Genomic DNA, 20,179 nt, shown 5'->3' on the forward strand with positions numbered 1-20,179 from the left:
ATTTGAAGAAAATAAAGGTAAACCATGTATGAACTTGAATGAATTTTCTTCACCAAAAGGGTTGTCAAGCATTGGAACAGACTGCCCAGGGAAGTGGTTGAGTCACCATCCCTGGAGGTATTTAAAAGATGTGTAGACGTGGCACCTAGGGACATGGTTTAGTGGTGGACTAGGTTTATGGTTGGACTCAATCTTAAGGGTCTTTTCCAACCTAAATGATTCTATGATGACTGAAAGAGACAGACTCCTTAGAATTGTGAGAAAAACAGGAGCAAACATCTTAGGAATAAAAGCAGGACATAGAAGTAAAACTGCAAACTGAGCTGCCACATTAATAAATTTTCATCCTTTTTAGGAAATGATTGTTCCACCCAGATAAACTCTTGCTAAAAACAATGTTTCCCCAACCTTCCTTCATTCTGTAATTTCCTACGTGTTCAAGGATACATTGACCAGGAGAGTTTTTCACATCCTCTCCAGGTGCTGAGGTGGTGTTCATCTTCTCTGCGCTGGGAAACTGACTCATCAGCTGTGCCTGGAAGTCCTCTCTCCTCTCATATTCCTTCCCACGATAGATGAATACTTTGTTCTGCAAGGAATAAATAGCTGATTTCTTGGGCTGTACGATGCTGAGGCAGAAGTTATAGATGCATGTTCATCAGTACAAAGACACAGTGGGGTCTCCAAATTTTAGAATGAGTGTTACTGTTTTCTGAATATTAACTATAAAGCAAGACACCCCTTTGATCAGGTGCTGGAATATAGCACTGACTCTCCAGAGACAACACTTTATGCTGTTAGACAGAATGAAGATAAACTGGCATCATCACTGAGGATGCTCCTGTAAAGCAGAATAAAATCAGAATGGGAGGTAAGAGAAGTACTGAAATTCCTTTTCTTCTTGTCTGTCAAGCAAAAGGATTTGCTTTCAAACACATTCTGGGTCCAGGTTTCACAGCTTTCTAATACCAATATATAGTTTTTCTCTGCCTGCTCCTTCTCCTTGGTATTATGAAATGTCCTCATTTACAATACAGTCTAACCCCAAATGTGCTCATTCGTGGTTCAGTTTGCCTCATTTAACAGGATACTTCTATAATACCAGAAACAAAAGGTGCATGCTTCCTTCGGTGTAATATTAGCATATCTTTTCACTATTTTTTCCATTCTCAAGGCAACTTTGGCCTTTAAAACTGGGAAAGAGAGGTCTTTCATTGCTTTTCAAGTGTGAGAAAAGCTACCATATTCATTGTAGTATGCAAGAAAAGATTTTTTTTTTTTTCTACAAGAAAACATCAAATATTCAGGGTTAGTTTTATGCTCTGAAGACATGCACTACTGTGCCTAAAAGAAAGCAATGATCTTTTAAAAAACTAAAGTAAAAGCCGGTTGTGCTTGACTTCCTCAGTTTGGCAGGTTTCCTGAAAAAACAGACCCTATGGATTCTTGAATTCTCACATGGTAGTCAAAAATGGAGAAAAGTAAAGAAAACTGAGAGAGTAGATTCAGTGTATAGAGGTCTGTTTAATGAAGACAGTTCAAACTTACCATAAATGTCCTAGGATATCAACTAGCTGTTACCATTCAGGAAAAAACTGAGTAATACAAGACAGTTGGTATGAACATGTCAGCTCAACGCATATTAGAGATCAAAAAAACAATCTGAACTTCAGTCATTACGAGGAAAACAGGAGAACAACAGAAGAAATATCAGTATCACACTGAACAAATGCATAGTGTATCCACATTTCAAATACTATGTACACTTTTTGTCCTACCATCTCATGAACTAGAAAATGGACAGCAAGGGAACCAGGATGTTAAAACATATGGAATGGTTGCTGTGGAAGCAATGCTTAAACAAACCAAGACTAGAACTAAGAGAACCATATGTTGTGAATGGCATGAAGAAGGTGATTAAAGAACAACTGTTCAGTCTCTCTGTAAGAACTAGTATAGAGAAATTATCAGTGACAACAACAAGGCAACAGTAAATCTCCAGCACACAGAGTGGTATACTGTGAGGCCACAGTATGCTCTGGAGGGCATCAGGTCAGAAAGCAACTGGACAAATTCACCGCGATCAATTCAAACAATCCATGAAAGGCTAGAAAACAAAAGTGTCACCTCCAACCCAGGAAGCTGTTTATCAGGTAAGTAGGGAATATACACCAGGTCAATATCACAACATGTCTGCTCTATATTATACTCTTCCCTACCCTACTTATCTACTATTTCCCACTGTTAAAGACACAATATTGGGCTACAGAGTCCATTAGTCTGAAAAATATGCTGTTTCTACATTTGTAATGTATTTTAACTGTAGCTGAGAGGCAATATAAATCTGAAACTCTTGTCAGTTCATGAGTAAAAATACCAAGCTCATGTGAAACAGAATTTTGGATTTAATTTGAACACAAGTTATTTAATGACATTCTACTAGTTATCAATAACCTGTGTGGGGACTCATCTGAGAAATATGTCCCGTAAGAGCTGCCCATACCAAATTACATCATATTGCTGCATTTGACTTTCATATATCACCTGCACTACCTGATACATCTTCTAGTTTCCACAAGCAAATCAAGGGAAAGAATCAACTTAAACACATCTGAAAACATTTCATACATATTCTTACAAGTAACAAATCAGATTCTGACTACAGTCCTGCATCCAAGCAAAACTAAATCCATGGCAAATATCCCCAGAGACTCACTTGCATTAGTAGAGTATGCTCATATTTTTAGAAGCATATGAAAATAGATGAAAAAAGTAAGAATTTAAACAGGTTTACCCTTAGAAATGTGGGGAATCCTTGGCCATAATACCCAACAGCAAAATAGTCTGGTTTAGGTCTCAGAATTTTCATGATGTTTTCATAGAACTTTGCTTGTTGAATCTGAAAGCAAAACCAACTGCAATTACTTCTGTTTCGGTTTTTTTTTTTCCATTTATTTTTTAACGTCTACAGTAGTACTACGCTATGCACTACAGCTATTAGTGGATATGCAAGAGCTATCAGTTGGTAAGCTATAGCAATAATCAGTTAGCATGCACATGCACATGACACTGCTGTGGTACATTAAATATTGTTTACATTTGTACGCAAATATAATACATAGCTAAATGTGTATAGGTTCAGCTTCAATTATTTGACCTCAGAATCAGGCTCACCCTTAATTTACTAGCGTGAAAGAAAAAAGCAAACACTGAAGTCATACTTGGCACTTAACACTTTAAACACTTAACTGATAACATTACTGAAATAATACATTTGGAAAAAGTCCCTGCCTCAAGTGTTTTCTGAGGTATGGATCAACTCAAGCTTTTGCCCTAGCATCATGCTAAGGACACACACCGTGGAAAGGGCTTAGAACAATGTCTTCCATAAAATACTAAATGTCATTTAGGTTTACTATTTTTATTTCCTGTGTTATACCTACGAGACATGCAACACTGCAACTTAAATGGAATCAGCAAAAATATTGTCTTTATCTTTTAGTTGATGATAAAAGCAGACTGACTGGGATGAAAAGAAGTTTTCTTTGTACACAACACTGTTCAAGAACATCATGTTTTGATTCCCATGGTTTCTTTGTGGAAGATTCAGGGACATCTATTGAATGAGCCCTAAACATTTGTTAAAGATCATGCAAATGTGGAATCTTGGGAGTGGAAAAAAAGAATGTATGTGAGGGAGGGGGTTCTTTTTAGATTAATTTAATTTTAAAGAAAACAAATAATTAAACATTTAATCTTCCTTTAAAATCTTCTTTCTAGCCTTTGGACCTAGTTCTAATTCCTTGTGATGTATTACTTCCCCAGTCCCTGATGAGGACAGAATTCTTTAGGCTTGTCAAGATTCAAGTTCCTAAAATTTAAAGAAAAATTTCAGGGAAAAAATGCATCCAGGTGCTTTTTCTACGCTAAAGCAGTACAAAGGCCTCAAAAACTTGTTATATTTCTTTTATACATGGCCTTTAAATTGCGCTAACTCAGAACATGTTTATCTCATCTACAGGAGTTTCAAAATATCTCAATAAGCAGATATCCATGCAACTTTAACAAAGAGTTCTTTATGAATCTCTACCACTGGAATGTTACAATATAACATAGCAACTCTTTGACAAACGAATTAAAAATTAATTGTAGACAACAAGCTTATAAGCAGCTCTATCATCTGATAGCTCAAAAGTACTAATTTCTGTGACTGAAATAACTTGAAGATCTGTATATAATCTTACCAGGTTTTGACTTAGAAGTTCGTAGTCAAAAACTTCCTTTTCATACTGCTCTGCGAGTTCTTTGCATAAAGATATGGCTTCTTCCCACATCTGCAATGTAACCACATATTCAAAAAGTAAATCCAGTACCAACAAACAAGGTTTTAAGGGATCACTGTTTAACTAGTATTATTGATTCTGCTATCTTTAAATTGCAGTCATTTATTGACTGTACATTTAGAATGGAAGACTCAAGGCAATCATAAACTTTAGGAAAGCAGATTAATGTAAAAAAGTGGTTTATGGTTCATTATAGGAAGAAATAAGTAAACCTACTTTATTCTTACAATAAGATAATTAAAAATCACCTAACCTTTCAGATACATTAAAAAAGAAGAGTAAATCACTAAGGTGCATAACATCCAGAATATACCCCAAGCATAGGAGCAGTGTATGAGGGGACTGACACCTGCCTCTCTAAAACAAACACACGTCACTTGACAAGAAATTCTGAAGCATACGTAATCATAGGTAGCCTTGCATATGACAGCTCTCCTAGTCAGCTAAAGAAGTACAAGGCTTTCACTTAAATTGCCACTTGCCCGGAGTAGCAGCTTGTTTCTTTCCACACAACTTAATAGCTACCTCTGAAAATGACTCTGAGGAATTACAGAGCTGCACTGGAAAGACTAGGACAGTTTTTCTCATCTGCTATAGGCACTTAATGTATGCAGCACAAAAGTGGTCTTAAAGCAGATAGAAACTCCCTCTTGAGGATATTGCTCAAATTCTGTCAGTCTTCTCATCTAGTCAGAATAAAGGAGACAAAAGGGGTTTTCTGAGCAGAATTCTCTACTGATGTAAGGACACTGGTGGTCACACGCATTACGACCACTTTTACATGGTGCCATGTACTCCTAGGCTAGGTAGTTCTGAACCTGACAGCTGCATTCAGCTGCCTGCAAACCTCCTCTGATGTATCTGAGGAGAACCTGAATGCTAGGTAGATCAGAAATCATGAGGACTTGATTATTCTGATAGTGGGGGGGGGACTGCTACATTGTAGTTATTTCAGATGCCAACAAAAAAACCTGAGAAGTTGTAAACAGCACTGCATTTTCCTGCACAGTGCCAAAGCACCAAAACCTTTCTACCTTCTGAATTATAGGAGGGACTTTCACGGGGGAGTTATGCCTTTATTTTGCAAGAAGCAGTAATGAATTGCCTTCCTCCATACCTTTGGCTACAGCGGAACAAGACATAATGACTTAAAGGCCTTATTGGGTCATAAGATTCATTATCTAGCACTGCAGAATTGTTCCCTGCTTTCTAGTCCTTTATTGCCAAAAATCTCAGCTCTACTGTCATTGTATTGACAGGCAATTTTATTTAACAGATTTTTTTAAAAAAGATGAACTAAACCCAGGTACTGAACATCAAACTACTACATTTTAAGTTTGGGATGCAATTCTCAGACTTCTCTGAAACAAATATGTCCATTTTTAACTGTCTGGGTTTTGGGGAGATAATGACCAAATGCTTTAGAAATGCAATTTGTGTAGTCCGCATTATTTTCCTAGTAAAGTACATTCAACATTTTTTATTATTTTATTACTGCCTGACAGAGATGCTTGTGACCAGTATAAACATTAGCCCTCTTTCTTAGTGAATGTGGTTATTGAAAGAATATGTTCATATAGAAGAGATATACTCTGTGAATAAGCCTTCAGGACACAATTTTTACTTGACCCACATTTCAAAGGGGATTTTCTACACAAATGTTTTATACAGAGAATATTTATTAAATACTACTATACAAAGTAACACAGTAAGAAGAGATTGGGCAGGGGGAAGAACTCTACAGACCTACCTTTCCTTTGTCAAAGTATTCTATGATCTTCTCATACAAATTCTCTTTCAAGTGTCGATAGGTCTGTGAACACTGGAACTCTGTTGACATGACCTGAGGTGCACACTGTTCATCTGACCACTGAGAATAAAAACACATTAAAAAACCATATGATTTTGGAGTTCAAAATTTCACACACACATCCCCTCTCCCCCAGGGTCTGGTCCTCTGGGCGCCTCTAAGTGGTTTTTTCCCAGTCTTTTTCACCCTTCCACAAAGAAACTGGGAAAGGCACTGGGAATGTTTTCATTACCTCTTCAAACAAGTGCTGTATTTCATGTGGTAACCGGGACTAGACATAACATTTTAAAAACCTGTGTTCCTTCCTGCCCGCCACCCAAAAATTTTGGATAAAAATCTATGTGAGAAAAGTAGTTCATTTTATTTCAGTGGTGTCATCTTGACTGATTTGGTTTTGATTCTTTGCATTAAAATATTTGCATATAATATTATCTTCGTCTATACCAATACATACAATATACCTCATATTTTTGTGTGATGAGAAAACTCAAAATGAAGTTTAAGCAAAATAGCACTGTGAAAAGCCAAATTTATACGGTTCTGCACTAAAAGAAATTCCATAAGAAATCTCAAAATTTTGCCGAAGAACATTTAAATTTTGAATTTTCCCTTGAAATGGAAATGCATCTTACTGACCATTTCTACTGATAACATCAGTTACAAAGAGAATAAACATTAGTTGTAGCAAAAAATAATTACCAGCTACAAAAGCAAGCAAGCATAATTTGGCAGAGTGATCCGTATCATTTAAAATGAAAAGTCAGATGTCCCCCTGTGATAGCTGGAAAAAATTGTGTTTAATTCTCATCACTTATGTTTGGGATAGCAAGAAATTAGCAAAATGAAAACCACATGGAAGTTAAATGGCTTCCGAATTTGCACACAACATTCTCACTATAAAGTAAAACTATTTTTGCTACAATATTTAGTTTTACCAATATGTGGCTTTTAATCACCTATTGAAAATACAATTTCAGCAATGAATGTTAATTTTGTATGACCTACTGCATTATTTTTAACTAGAAACTTGAATACCCTTATGGAAAATAACTAATATGCAGTAAATCAGAGATTAAGACAATCACTTTTTAATTTATAAATTTGAAAATTGCAAAAGCTTATTTATATATTGAGTTTAGAAAATCTAACCTTCAAGAGCCACGTATGGAGTAGAAGGGTATATGCTGCTTCCGTGTAATTCTCACAATCTAAATGAAGATCTCGCAATTTATACAAATATCTGTTAGAGCAGAAAACAAGAATTAGACTAGATGTTGACATGACTGGAATACTAAGTGTCAAAAACATCCTAGATAAACTCTGTAATGGAAAATTCATAGATGTCATTCAATCACTACCCAAAGAGTCTTTAAGGACACTCTGAGAGGGGTTAAAGCTCTGTGTGTTTGTTCAGACATTTCTGTGTTCTCTTTGTATGCTGAAACATTGTGCACAAAGGGAAGAGAAAGATCTAACCTCCTCCTGTCAATTGCTGTCAGCTCCACCTCTAAGAGGAAGAGAAAGAACTACTAGACTCAAGGTCTAAGCTGGACCTCTGAGTCCATTATTTCTGGACTGTCACTGCAGATAGCTGCCTTTCTCTGTAGCACTTTTCGATCGCAAGTGAACACTTCCCATGTAAATAGATGCAAGCACAACAGATAAGACAAAGTAAAGGAGAAAACAGAAAACACCAGCCCAGAAAGACAAAGCAAGTCCCTGTACAACTTGGAAGGTGGCAGGGGCAGAGAGCTGTTCTAAGTTATCTGTTGCCAGTGTTCTCCTTGATCCCTAGGGCAGCATTGCTGCCAGCAGCACAACCACTGCCCATCATGTGACTCAAGCCACATCTTTTCCAGCAGCCAGAACGAAAAAGTGCATCCCATCCTCTTACACACAACAGGAGTTTTGACACAGGAACTCTGACACCTTGCTGTAGCAGTTCAAGGCATTACCATTCCCAGGTGTCAACCCAACTGAAAACGTGTCCCCCTCAGCAATGCCCGCAGAGGCAGCGCTGTTTCTCCCTGGCCCCTCCAGCTCATAGCTCCAGGTTTAGCTCTGAATCACCTTCAGTGCTCGTTTCAGCTGAGATTCTGGGCTTTGTACTGCAGTGGCTGAGGTGCAGGTGGTTCTGCAGATTTTGCAGAATGAGAGGAGAAGCAGGAAATAGTTTTTGAACAGCAAGATTTGCTGCAGCTCATATGCAAAACTCTTGGAGACAGTAAGAGGCCATGTCATATCTGAAAGCATTTGCCAGTATAGCTATAGCTCTTACAGGAAAATACTTTACTAGTAATTCTGCATTGCATGTAGTGTTGCATATTTAAACAGACTTGGCAGACTACACAATTCTACAAAACTTGAATGTTTTTTCTGCCATTTTAAATGTATCATACACCCTCCATCAAACCTCAAATCTAGCTGCATTTTCTTTATTTAAAAAAATAGGCAATGAATGTTGAGTAATTTGATCAACTATAAGTTGATTCTTGGGGAAAAAAACGCTGCTGCTGAATACATATGATAGATTCCAAATCGCTGAAGGCTAAGCAAACAATGGAGTAAGAATATAAACGAGGCCAGGGCTACAACAGAGTCATTGTGGATGGTAAACTAACATTAAGAAACAGAAATTCAAGTACAGTGATAAAAACAGAATTCATAAGAGAACATTATTGCCCTCTCCAAAACAGATCCCATAGAACAACTGCCATACCTGATATACATCTCTTCACGGTTAATGTCCTTGTAGAAATTCTAGGGACACAAACATTTAAAAGTTATCTCCTAATGTCTTTTATTAAAACACAAGATAAAAATATATATACTGAGGTTTTGCTTTTCTTGCTAGTTGGACAGCATAAGAAATACATTATTTACAGACCATCTTCCTGGCACTACCACTTCAATTAATATTTTAATTAGTTATTAGTATGTGTTATTATTATACATACATAGGTATACTTTTCCTAGTTCACTAATGAAATCATTAGTGAAAGTTTTTCTGTTGGAGAAGAGGAAAACATGGTTATCCAAATGCATTAACATAGTAAACTACATGCTCTGGCTACACTTGATGGCCAGAAAAGAAGCTGGTATTTATTGAGGTTGATGTGTAACACTGTTGATACGTAACACTGTTGTGCAATACCTCTGAAGGGGCTAATTCCAGGAACAAAGCCCATTTTTGTCACCATAACACTTTTGCAGGTATATGAGTTGCTAAGGCTGCACAAAATGTATGACAAGAATTGCCTCCTGAAGAGCTGCAGAAATTTATACCACATTGTGCAGCGATTACTGAGGAACAGAGAGTATGTGAGTGCAATACACATTAACCACGTTCTCTTTCCAACCTTTAAAGTTGACGAAAGTTCCTCTTCAGCTTAGAGGAATTTCCTGGTGGTGGAGGAATTTCTATATGCGATATCCTCATTACAAAATAGGAATAGAAAAAAAAGACAGGATGGCCTAGAACCAGATCAGAGTCTCGCATCTTCTTGGCACCTTACTGCAAGCGTGTCTTGCAGGTTTCTTCCCCAGATTTAAGAACCATAATTGCTGAGTTGTTAAAGCAGCAAGTAGGTCAGTTCCTCATGCAAACCTTGACTCTGGCAAAAGCCCACTGTTACGTTAAGCCTATCAAAAGGTAAAAGTATATGGGCAGTAGACTTCCTTATTTATCCACAGAATCAAAATGGATAAAACATACAAGCAAAACCAAAGAACTGAGTGGGCGTTGCTTTCAGGTTTACGCATATATCCATGCAAATAGATATAAAACCCTCTTGCCTCAGAGTTTAAACCACTACTGAGCACCGTCAACCACTCCTGTCCCCAGGAAGATTTATCTTCATCTTTAGTAAATGGATGCTAAAGCTCTTCCCCTTTCTCACACAAGAATTACAAGAGAGAACGTACCAGTAAGTTCACAGTGCAGCTCATGCGATTGTCCTTGCTTTCATCAGTCATCACAGTTCGGTAATCCAGCAGTTTCTCCAAGAGGCCTTTAACTAGGCTGACAAAACTTTCAACCAAGTTAAAAATGCTGGGATACTGACACGCACACTCTGTAAGACTGCAAACACACAAAAAAAATGTTTTTACAATACTGTGAAAATTAGTGGCCCATCAGCTGAAAAACTGTTTGGACCTGAAGGCAAATACTGAATTAGGGCTAAAGCAACTGCAGAATGCACTGGAAATTCCCTTTGTGGGTTGGTAATTTAGATATCCAGAAGACAGATAGGATATAAATCAAAAGAAAAAAATGGAACATTTACTTTTCCTGTCTGTAAATGACTTCAAATTCAAGGATATACCCACAATTTCAGAACGGAACAACCTGCACCCATGGTATAACAAACTCAAGTCTCTGGAAAGCCACACTATTGCAATAAACACCACACCTTCCTTTCCTCTGTTATCGCACAACATAAAATGCAACAATTATTTCCCTCTCTTTGTACAGTTACATGTGAGTAGAAAGTTCAAACTAACATAAATTACAATCAAAGTCAAAAAAGATATTCACTAAGAAGACCTCACCAGAGCAATTTGCCCTTGAGAAATAAGCAAAACCAAACAATAAACTTTCTGCAGATTAAAAAAAGCAATTAGTTCTCTTTTGATAAAAATATAGGAAAGTGAGTTTTATACATCATCAGCAGGTTCCAATTTACATTAACAAAATATTAGCATATGCTGTTTCTGTAAAGTGCTGAAGTGATTTAGGAGTACATATTTCACATTACTATCATGTGATGCCAGGTGCCCACCAAAGCCGCTCTGTCGCTCCCCTCCTCAGCTGGACAGGGGAGAGAAAATATAACAAAAGGCTCGTGGGTCAAGATAAGGACAGGGAGATCACTCAGCAGTTACTGTCACGGGCAAAACAGACTCGACTTGGGGGGGAAAAAAAAAAATTTAATTTATTACCAGTCAAATCAGAGTAGGATAATGAGAAATAGAACCATATCTTAAAAACACCTTCCCCCCACCCCTCCTTTCTTCCTGGGCTTAACTTTACTCCTGATTTTCTCTGCCTCCTCCCCTTGCACAGCACAGGGGTTCGGGGAATGGGGGTTTGGGTCAGTTCATCACACGTTGTCTCTGCCGCTCCTTCCTCCTCAGGGGGAGGACTCCTCACACTCTTCCCCTGCTCCAGCGTGGGGTCCCTCCCACGGGAGACAGTCCTCCACGAGCTTCTCCAACATGAGTCCTTCCCACGGGTGGCAGTTCTTCATGAACTGCTCCAGCATGGGTCCCTCCCATGGGGTGCAGTCCTTCAGGAACAGACTGCTCCAGCGTGGGTCCCCCGCGGGGTCACAAGCCCTGCCAGCAAACCTGCTCCAGCCTGGGCTCCTCTCTCCACGGGGCCACAGGTCCTGCCAGGAGCCTGCTCCAGCGCGGGCTTCCCACGGGGTCACAGCCTCCTTCGGGCATCCCCCTGCTCCGGCGTGGGGTCCTCCACGGGCTGCAGGTGGAGATCTGCTCCACCGTGGACCTCCATGGGCTGCAGGGGGACAGCCTGCCTCACCATGGTCTTCATCACCACGGGCTGCAGGGGAATCTCTGCTCCGGCGCCTGGAGCACCTCCTCCCCCTCCTTCTTCCCTGACCTTGGTGTCTGCAGAGTTGTTCCTCTCACATCTTCTCACTCCTCTCACCAGCTGCAATTGCTACTGTGCTGTAACTTTTTTTCCCCCCTTCTTAAATCTGTTATCCCAGAGGCGCTACCACCATCGCTGATGGGCTCGGCCTTGGCCAGCGGCGGGTCTGTCTTGGAGCCGGCTGGCATTGGCTCCATCGGACATAGGGGAAGCTTCTAGCAGGTTCTCACAGAAGCCACCCCTGTAGCCCCCCCGCTACCAAAACCTTGCCACACAAACCCAATACAGCTTTGTTTTCAAAGCTTAACTGTTTAAACATTATGAAATGATTACCAGCATCTCATTAAGGATTATTTTCTTTCTTTGCTTAAGAGCTTGTTTCCTCTACTTAGCATTCTGGTCTTCCATTCGGATTCTCTATGACAAACTGCATTTTTTTATATATATATTCACATATATATTTACAGATGCACGTATTGGGTCTGGCTGAGATGGAGTTAATTTTCCCCAGAGCAGCCCTCATAGTGCTGTGTTTTGTACTGGTAGCTAGAAAGGTGTTGATAACACACCAGTGTTTTGGCTGCTGCTGAGCAGTGCTGGCACAGCCTCAAGGCTGTCTCTCCAACATCCCTCTCACCCCCAAAGGCCAGTAGGCTGGGGGTGGGCAAGATCTTGGGAGGGGCCACAGCCAGCACAGCTGACCCAAACTGACCAAAGGGATGTTCCATACCATATGACCTCTGCTCAGAAATAAAAGCTAAGAGAAACGAGCGGGCAGGGGGCATTCATTATTACGACATTTGTCTTCCAGAGCAACCGCTACACATACTGAAGCCCTACTTGCTGGGAAGTGGCTGGACATCGCTTGCTGACGGGAAGTAGAGAATAAATCTTTTGTTTTCCTTTGCTTCTACACACGGATTTTGCTTTATTAAGCTGCCTTTATCTTGACCCATGAGTTCTCTTCCATCTCATTTTCTTCCCCCCGTCTTACTGAGAAGGGGGAGTGACAGAGCAGCTTGGTGGGCACGTGGCATCCAGCCAAGGTCAACCCACCACAATGCACGAAGTAATTACATGTATATTTGGCATATTCTATTAATAACATATCAAAATCACCATGTATTCTCACAGGAAAATAGTAAAAACAAACTAGCAATTGCAAAATTATCCCTGAAACTATGCTGTGTGCTTAAGCTGAGCAGTTTCAATGACACATTATTCTTAATTTCTGACCTCTTAGTGTTTCATTAAGAGCACTCAATTTATATGCAAATAAAGATTAATAATAAATTATTAATCTTTATGTACACTATAGTTTTTTAAACTTTCATTATAAAGTATTGTTTTAATTAATTGCAAAAATCATTTTTTACTCCTCAGAATTATTTAAACTTTCTTCAGAAAATACATATTCATATTAATTTCAACTACAAAGAAATCCTGAAAGCTTTGGCATAGAATGGGACCTCAGCAAAGTACCCAGTCTCAAAGTTCTAACTCAAGCAAAGTAAAACCAGCACCTAATGTTTATTCCTTTGATTGTACAGCTCCAACATAGAGTTATTTTGCTGAGACAGAGGGAGTGTGTACATGCATGTCTGAAAGAACATTTATATTGTATAAGATGTAACAGACAGAGGCTAACAGATAAAAATAGAATACTTTAATTGCTGTTGTCTGACTAGTCTGAAACAATAACTGAAATATTTAAATAAATGATTGAAACGTGGCTTATGACTTTAAACATTGCAAATGGTATGTTAAATACTAAAGGGTCTGAAGAGTTGACAACCGACAGAAAAGGCTGGAGCGCGTTAAATTATATTTGTGGAAAAGAAAGTAAGAAAGCCTCAGAATCATATAGGAGACTGGAATAGTATAGAGGAAAAATGGGGTTAATTTACATATGTAAGTATCAGAAACAGGATAAGACGCTAACAAAGGAAAGTACAGTCATCATTTAAGTGACTATTATGAATTCTTGCCATAGGCTCACTTGGAGTGACAGCAAACAAGGCAGACCTATGAACATTACTTGACTGTGAAATGAGCATGAGTCAAGAAGACATCACATTTCTTCCCAATACAAGCAGAAAAATGTTGACATAAAACACAAGCTATTGCTCGATCTCACCCAGGATATAGTACATAACTCCAGTCACTAAAGAAAGATGAACTGGAGTACACATAGAGGAGAACTACAAAATTAACAGGAGAGAGGAATATGTGTCTCATGAGAGAAGATTTAAAAAGTTGTCTTGCTCAGCTTTATACAATAATCCCAATAAAAAGGACCCATAAAACTTTAGAAGATTTTTTTTCCCCAGGAGGGAGCAAGAAACCTTTGAATTTTTAAACAGAGCTTGAAAAAAATAGAAGTTTTAAAATAAAAAATATTTTCAACAAAGCTCGAGAAAACAACTGCATAACACGGGTCACTGCAATGATGGGGAACTGGAAAGCTTCCAAATGCTATTTTCTGTTGTGCCTATATTAGTAACTAAAACATGCAAGAATTCATTTTCTAAGCCTGAGGACAAGTGGCATAGCACAACTTGTATTCATATAGCTAGGTTCTCCTCCGTTTCGCAGAACAGGGTAGCCTTGTCTATTCTGCCTGTTGAGAACAGCCTCCCATCTGTTCCATGTTATCCCAAGTCCTCCTCGGTGTTGTCTAGGACAGCATTCATTAGCACAGGTCATAACCCTGCCATGGCGCATGCTAACATTTAGGACTATGGACAAATGCAAGGCAGCGCTTAAACTTCTGCTGAACCTATTTAGTTTACTGGGCACATGCAAGTTCCCAGCAACCAACCAGCGTGGGTAAGCGTTGGTTGCAGAGGCGAGCATCAACACGCAAGTCAGTCACTGACTACTGCTAAATATCTGCATTCAGGTGGCAACTGGACCTGTGCAGGAATGCAGACAGTTACAGGAAATTAGCTGCTGAAAATATGACCAAATGACTAAATCTGGAGCCCAGTTTAGCTGGGTCTCTATCCAGTTGGAACAGGGAGTTGGGAACAGAGGCTTGAAATCCCTGCTTTGAAAGGTGTGAAGGTAGGAAGATTTAAACCAAACCAAACCAACCAAACAAGCAACAGAGAGAAGACAACAAGGTCCTACCACAGACAGGTCACCAGCCTCTGCTTCAACTGTCCCTCTATGGGCATCATTAAACAACTGCAAGGATGGAACAAAAAATATTATCTGGAGATAATATGAAGTGACATCTTTAGAAATGTGGAAACTTTGAAGTCTTATAGGATGTGGGACAGTATCAAGGGGAAAAAAACCCAGATATGTCAAAGAAAGAGGGGTACCTTGGAAAGGCAGGAAGATCAAATGCTGTGTAGTATGTTTGATGAGCCTATTTAACTGCACTACTGGAAGAGGGGGTTTAACTGGATAGGTACCAGTTCTCTACAAAAATATTTGAATGCAAGAGTAAACTGCAAACAAGACAAGCAAACAATGTTACACAGCTCAGAAAAAGTAAACTTCAAAGAGTCTCATACACAAGATCTGAAGAAAGCTTTTCTCTTTGCATTGATGAACTCTCAGATTGAATACTCTCTCCAGCTTTAAGGCAATGCAGTATTTCAAAATAGATGTAGACATTGTAGGAACGTCCAGAAAGCATTCCATATGATAAACTGAAATATTGGGGTGTTTACCCCAAAGAGAAGACCAAAGGAAACTTGACAGCAACTTTCAAACTGGTTAAAAGCTGCTGCAAAGAGAAACAGAATAAATGATTCTTTATGTCCCCCGTGGGTAAAACAAGAAATAAGTGGCTTAAAATGAGGCAAGGAAGATTCAGTATGGATATTTGGGAAAAAAAAACCAAAACCAAAACTTACTAGCAGCAAGGAAAGTTTAGCACTGCCATCATTGTCCACTGTGCCAGCTGAATCCCCAGTATTAGAGATGATGAACTGTAGTGACAGTTTAGGCAGGCATCGCTGTTTAGGCTTTGCAGCAGCACGATTAAGAAAACTATGTACTTGCAGGCCTGTTTTCGGTCATACCAAGAGCTAGTCTGAACATCTCTGCGTCACCTCTTAGCTATCCTAAGACTTGAAGCCAAACAGTAAACATTCAAAATTGAAAAATTAGTTTGTTGTTCTCAGTTTACATAGTCATTGCATGTTAGGAAGTGAAAGAGACATTTTAAAAACTTCATCTGTCCTTGACAGTGTATCAGTTTCAAAGAATAGTTTTGTATTGCTTAAAAAGTGTCAGTACTTTTACTTTTTTCAAGTCTGCCTCTCTATATTTTATCTGCCTCCTCACAGGACAGAAATTAAACTGACATAGCGAACATTTAAATTATGTTTGAATTAAATGATATTTCTTTTAAATTTTACTATTTAATTAGAACATAATTACATATTATTTACGTAAGATAACATTTACATATTATTATTTGATTATATAATTCACTATTTTTCACAAAATTGTGTTTTCACTGAAAGCAGATTTTTTCCATTGCGGTATACACAAAGATTTCATGCTTCATCTGGTGAGGGATGTGACTTTGCAAAGATTGCTACCCCCTACACAAAAGTACAATACATACAAGGTGCAGGCTTTGAGAAAGTAAAAACATACACACTCAATGTCACAAAGCCTATATCGATTTTATCAGGTAGCCAAAGTGCTACAGCATTTTTATACTTCATAACTATTAGGTTATCAACGCTTGAGAAAGAGTATGAGCAGCGATGTACTTTCTCACTGTTACAGTCTAAGGCACAAAGCTAGGAATAAGTTTTCAGAGGTAGGCGCAAGGATTCCACCACTGCCCAAGACATCACACACGCAACCTGCCACAAGTGAAGACACAGCTATTAAGTCTGAGAATAAAACTGAATGTGGGCAGCCAAGAAGAGAAGGAGATGCTATATCAGGCTTTGGGATTGTTAGAAATATAGAAATATTTTTATTAGAATGTAGCACTTTGCAATATTCCCATTCCAGAACAGTCACCTTATGTAAGTTCAGAAAATTATCTTTTGGAGTCCAATCTAGACATTGAGAAAAGCAAGTAAGACATTTTTAAAATATCTTCGTCATATTAGTTTGAAATAAAACCAGGAAAGGTTATAAAGAAAAACAGGGAAAGACTAAAAAGTGGGGTGAATATTTGATTATCTTTGCTTCAAAGTTGGACAGGGAAATGCAGGTTAGGTATAATTTCTTCATAAGTTGGCTGGAGCACAAAATACTGAAAAGCAACCAGGAAAATAGTTTCAATGAGCAAAACTACAATTCAAACCAGGTTTACTGAAACAGTATGCTATTTCCAGTCCCTTCATAAAAAAAGCTGCTAAGATTCTATTTTATTTTTAAGTGAGGTTACCAACTTGAGAAGTGGGAACAATAAGATAAAAACACAACCTGAAGGCATTTATTCTCATGCATTACTTACATGGACTCAAACAACTGCATATAATGTTCATCCCCTCGTCCTCCTTCCACCTCATGGTCCAACTTCAAAATGATTTCATTTTCAAACTAACAAAGAAAGAGAAATCAAAACACTGAGCAGATATCCAGAGGTCAAACACATTTCAATATGGCATCAAAAGAATATCTTTGTATAGTTATATCACATACGCCCAAGGGTTAAATGCTTGAATGTATTCCAGTTGAATAATGCACATCTGACTATCTCCAGATACCTGCTTCTTAGTACAAACTGACAAAATAACCTGAGGAGACAGGCTTACAGTGTCTGTATTATGGGTTTTCACAGAACAGCTCCAATCTGAAATGCTGCATTTCAGGTAAGTAGAATCACTTTCACCGAGATAAAATCTGAACAATCCTACAGTATGCAATACCTTATTTAATTGCTATCTGTTAGGCCTATCTAGATCCTAATTAGGAAACAGTGGCATATAAACAAAGACAGCGAACAAGCTATTTCTGTAGTTAACACAATTCTTTCTCCTCTACTGCATCATTTCTTCAATTTTACTTTACAGTTATGACACCGCTTCATTTGGAGCCATCAGCAGCCTTATTTCTCTACTTGTAAGGTCAAAAAGTACCTTCTTCCCCTTTCTGAACTCAAAAAGAGTCTATGCAGCCTGTGTGCATACAAAGGGAGAAAACCTGTTAATATTTCTCCACTGGTCACACCTTGTTAGCTATCACTAACCAGCCAACTCTTAAAACTCCAAGGCTTCTAGGTTTCCTTTTATCCCAAACTTAGCTTACAGAGAAGCACTACATCCCAGTCTGCAGAGTTGCCCTTGAAACTTCAGCCTAACTACTGGGCTCTGTCATTCCCATAATGAATTTCTTGAAGCTGGTTATCTGAAGATGTTATCTATATTATTTACTTGCCGTTCCTGTTACACCCTGTAACAATCTCTCATATACTCTTCAGGTAGTTTTACATAATTAAGCAAGGGGACAATATCTCACAATATCCAGAAAAAGATAAAGCCTATTTTTGAAGTTTGTCACACAGGTAAAGGAAAGGTTATCCAGGAAACTAATGCTAACCTGCGAAATTGTTGTTACAAATATGCATGCAAATTGTCAATGACAATAGCTTGACATCTTTAAAGTGTAATAAACTCCGGCAACATCTCTGGAGAACTTCTAGGTAACATACCATTAATACATCACAGTAAGAGACCATTACCTCTTAAAGAAATGGAAGTACATGTTGGATTTTTTTTATATTTTAACCCAGCACTCTGCAGGATTATACCTTAATTATATAAAGCCTCTTTAAAATGTTATTGTGTTATTGCAATATAAATATACAGTTGTGATTTGTCATTTCAAAGCCTTTGCAATACATTATACACAGGAAACTGCTTTATCATTTTGAAAGGGTTAATCCAATCTAACATGTTTAGAACAGAATTTGTAACTAGTTTGCAATGCCTTTACCATATATTATGCAGAGGGCATTCAGGTCTGGGAAATTAAAACTGTGGAAACTATAATACATGCATATGGTTTGTTTGAGTTCCCCCGCCCCCCTCCTTTCCAAGCACCTTAGAGCATTAAGATTTGTGTGTTCAAAAAATGTCCTCAAAGAGTTGACATTCATGTATCATACTCATAACAGAAATACGAAAGATGAGGGGCTTTTTGTGGGTTTTTTTTTCCCTCAATATAAAATGAAAAATACCAGGGGAACATTAAAAAACAAACAAAACAAAAAATGTTCAAAAAATAAAGTGTTTTAAGATAACCTAACTGATATATCAATCTTGGAAAACAGAAAACTAATTAAAATTAATGTAATACAAAAATATTGCATGGCAGAAAATAATTTAATTCAATAAGCTTAGCAAAAATAAATATTAATATTTAAGATGACTTCAGATGTTAAAAAAAAAAAATCACTAAAAAGCAGCCAACCCATTAGCATAATTTTTCCCAAGCTTTAAATATTACGTTGTGAAGACGCAGGTATCTTTTTGCACCTGCAGATTGGAAACTCAGCACAAATACAAGTACAACACCAACGGAAATCCCCTTCAAGGCAGAATCATTCTTTTATTAACCAGTTTCTAGCTCTAACTACAATGGGAATACTTTTTATACTCTGGTTACCTAAGTCAGTTTGACCTTGTTCTGTGCTTAGCTTTTACTGAATACCTTCATTGCTTCTAAGTCTCTTGCCTGATAATTTTCTTTGATTCTTCGTTCTTTGACATCTCTTTTTGGCTAGTTATATGAAAATCCTAGAATTTCTAAAAGCATTCCAAGATTCATCAGCTTGATTCATAGTCTGGGCTTTTAGCACTCCTGAAAGCCTGGACATACGCTTTCACTAAGCTTCCATTTCATTTGGGTATGCCCTCTGCAAGGAAGTGTGACACATGAATCTCAAAGTCTTAGTGCAGCTACAGTCGTGCTTTGTTCTCATCCAACTAATCGTATCACGTTCGGATATCACCATATGAGAAAACAACGTGATATAGATTTGTAAAGAATCTGCACAGTTAGAGAATCACAAGTTTTTAATGCCAACACTTTTTTAAACTTTTCTAATGTGGCTGTCAATGTCCTCTTCATGCAGTCACAACATGTCTCAATCCCCTCACCCCAAGATTTCTACTAAAATCTTTGAGTATCATATGAATAAATTACTCAGGTGTGGCAAAAATTTATATTCATATGTATATATAAAAATATATATTCGTACATATCATACATACTGAATGTTTCATGTTGTTACATACAGCGTGGTGAGGTAGCAGAAAGGAAAGACTGCTTGTTGTCTGTTCTATTGCCCTGAGTCAAGCAGAGGCATACTAAAAATGAAAGATTGCTCGTGCTCTGAGAGTAAGCACACATGCTAGCGAGAGAAGCATGCAGAAGAGTGCAGATAAGACATTTGAGAAAAGCAGGAAGCAAGTCTAAAAGAGA

At 38.1% G+C, this 20,179-nt stretch overlaps 1 protein-coding gene across 1 annotated transcript in view; it reads right to left on the bottom strand.

The window, feature by feature from the left end:
* The window catches only part of DOCK2 (dedicator of cytokinesis 2), a 202,482-nt gene that overhangs the window by 21,676 nt on the left and 160,627 nt on the right, over positions 1-20,179 (bottom strand). The window contains exons 34-41 of the mRNA XM_050905599.1: positions 17,208-17,293; positions 10,078-10,234; positions 8,873-8,913; positions 7,303-7,393; positions 6,094-6,213; positions 4,245-4,334; positions 2,795-2,899; positions 448-589 (exon numbers count right to left, since the gene is read on the bottom strand). Coding sequence (XP_050761556.1) covers positions 448-589; positions 2,795-2,899; positions 4,245-4,334; positions 6,094-6,213; positions 7,303-7,393; positions 8,873-8,913; positions 10,078-10,234; positions 17,208-17,293 — 832 coding nt within the window. The remainder of the gene's footprint in view (positions 1-447; positions 590-2,794; positions 2,900-4,244; positions 4,335-6,093; positions 6,214-7,302; positions 7,394-8,872; positions 8,914-10,077; positions 10,235-17,207; positions 17,294-20,179) is intronic.

The sequence above is a fragment of the Gymnogyps californianus genome, chromosome 14 (genome assembly GCF_018139145.2).
Source record: "Gymnogyps californianus isolate 813 chromosome 14, ASM1813914v2, whole genome shotgun sequence".
NCBI classification, from domain to species: Eukaryota; Metazoa; Chordata; class Aves; order Accipitriformes; family Cathartidae; genus Gymnogyps; species Gymnogyps californianus.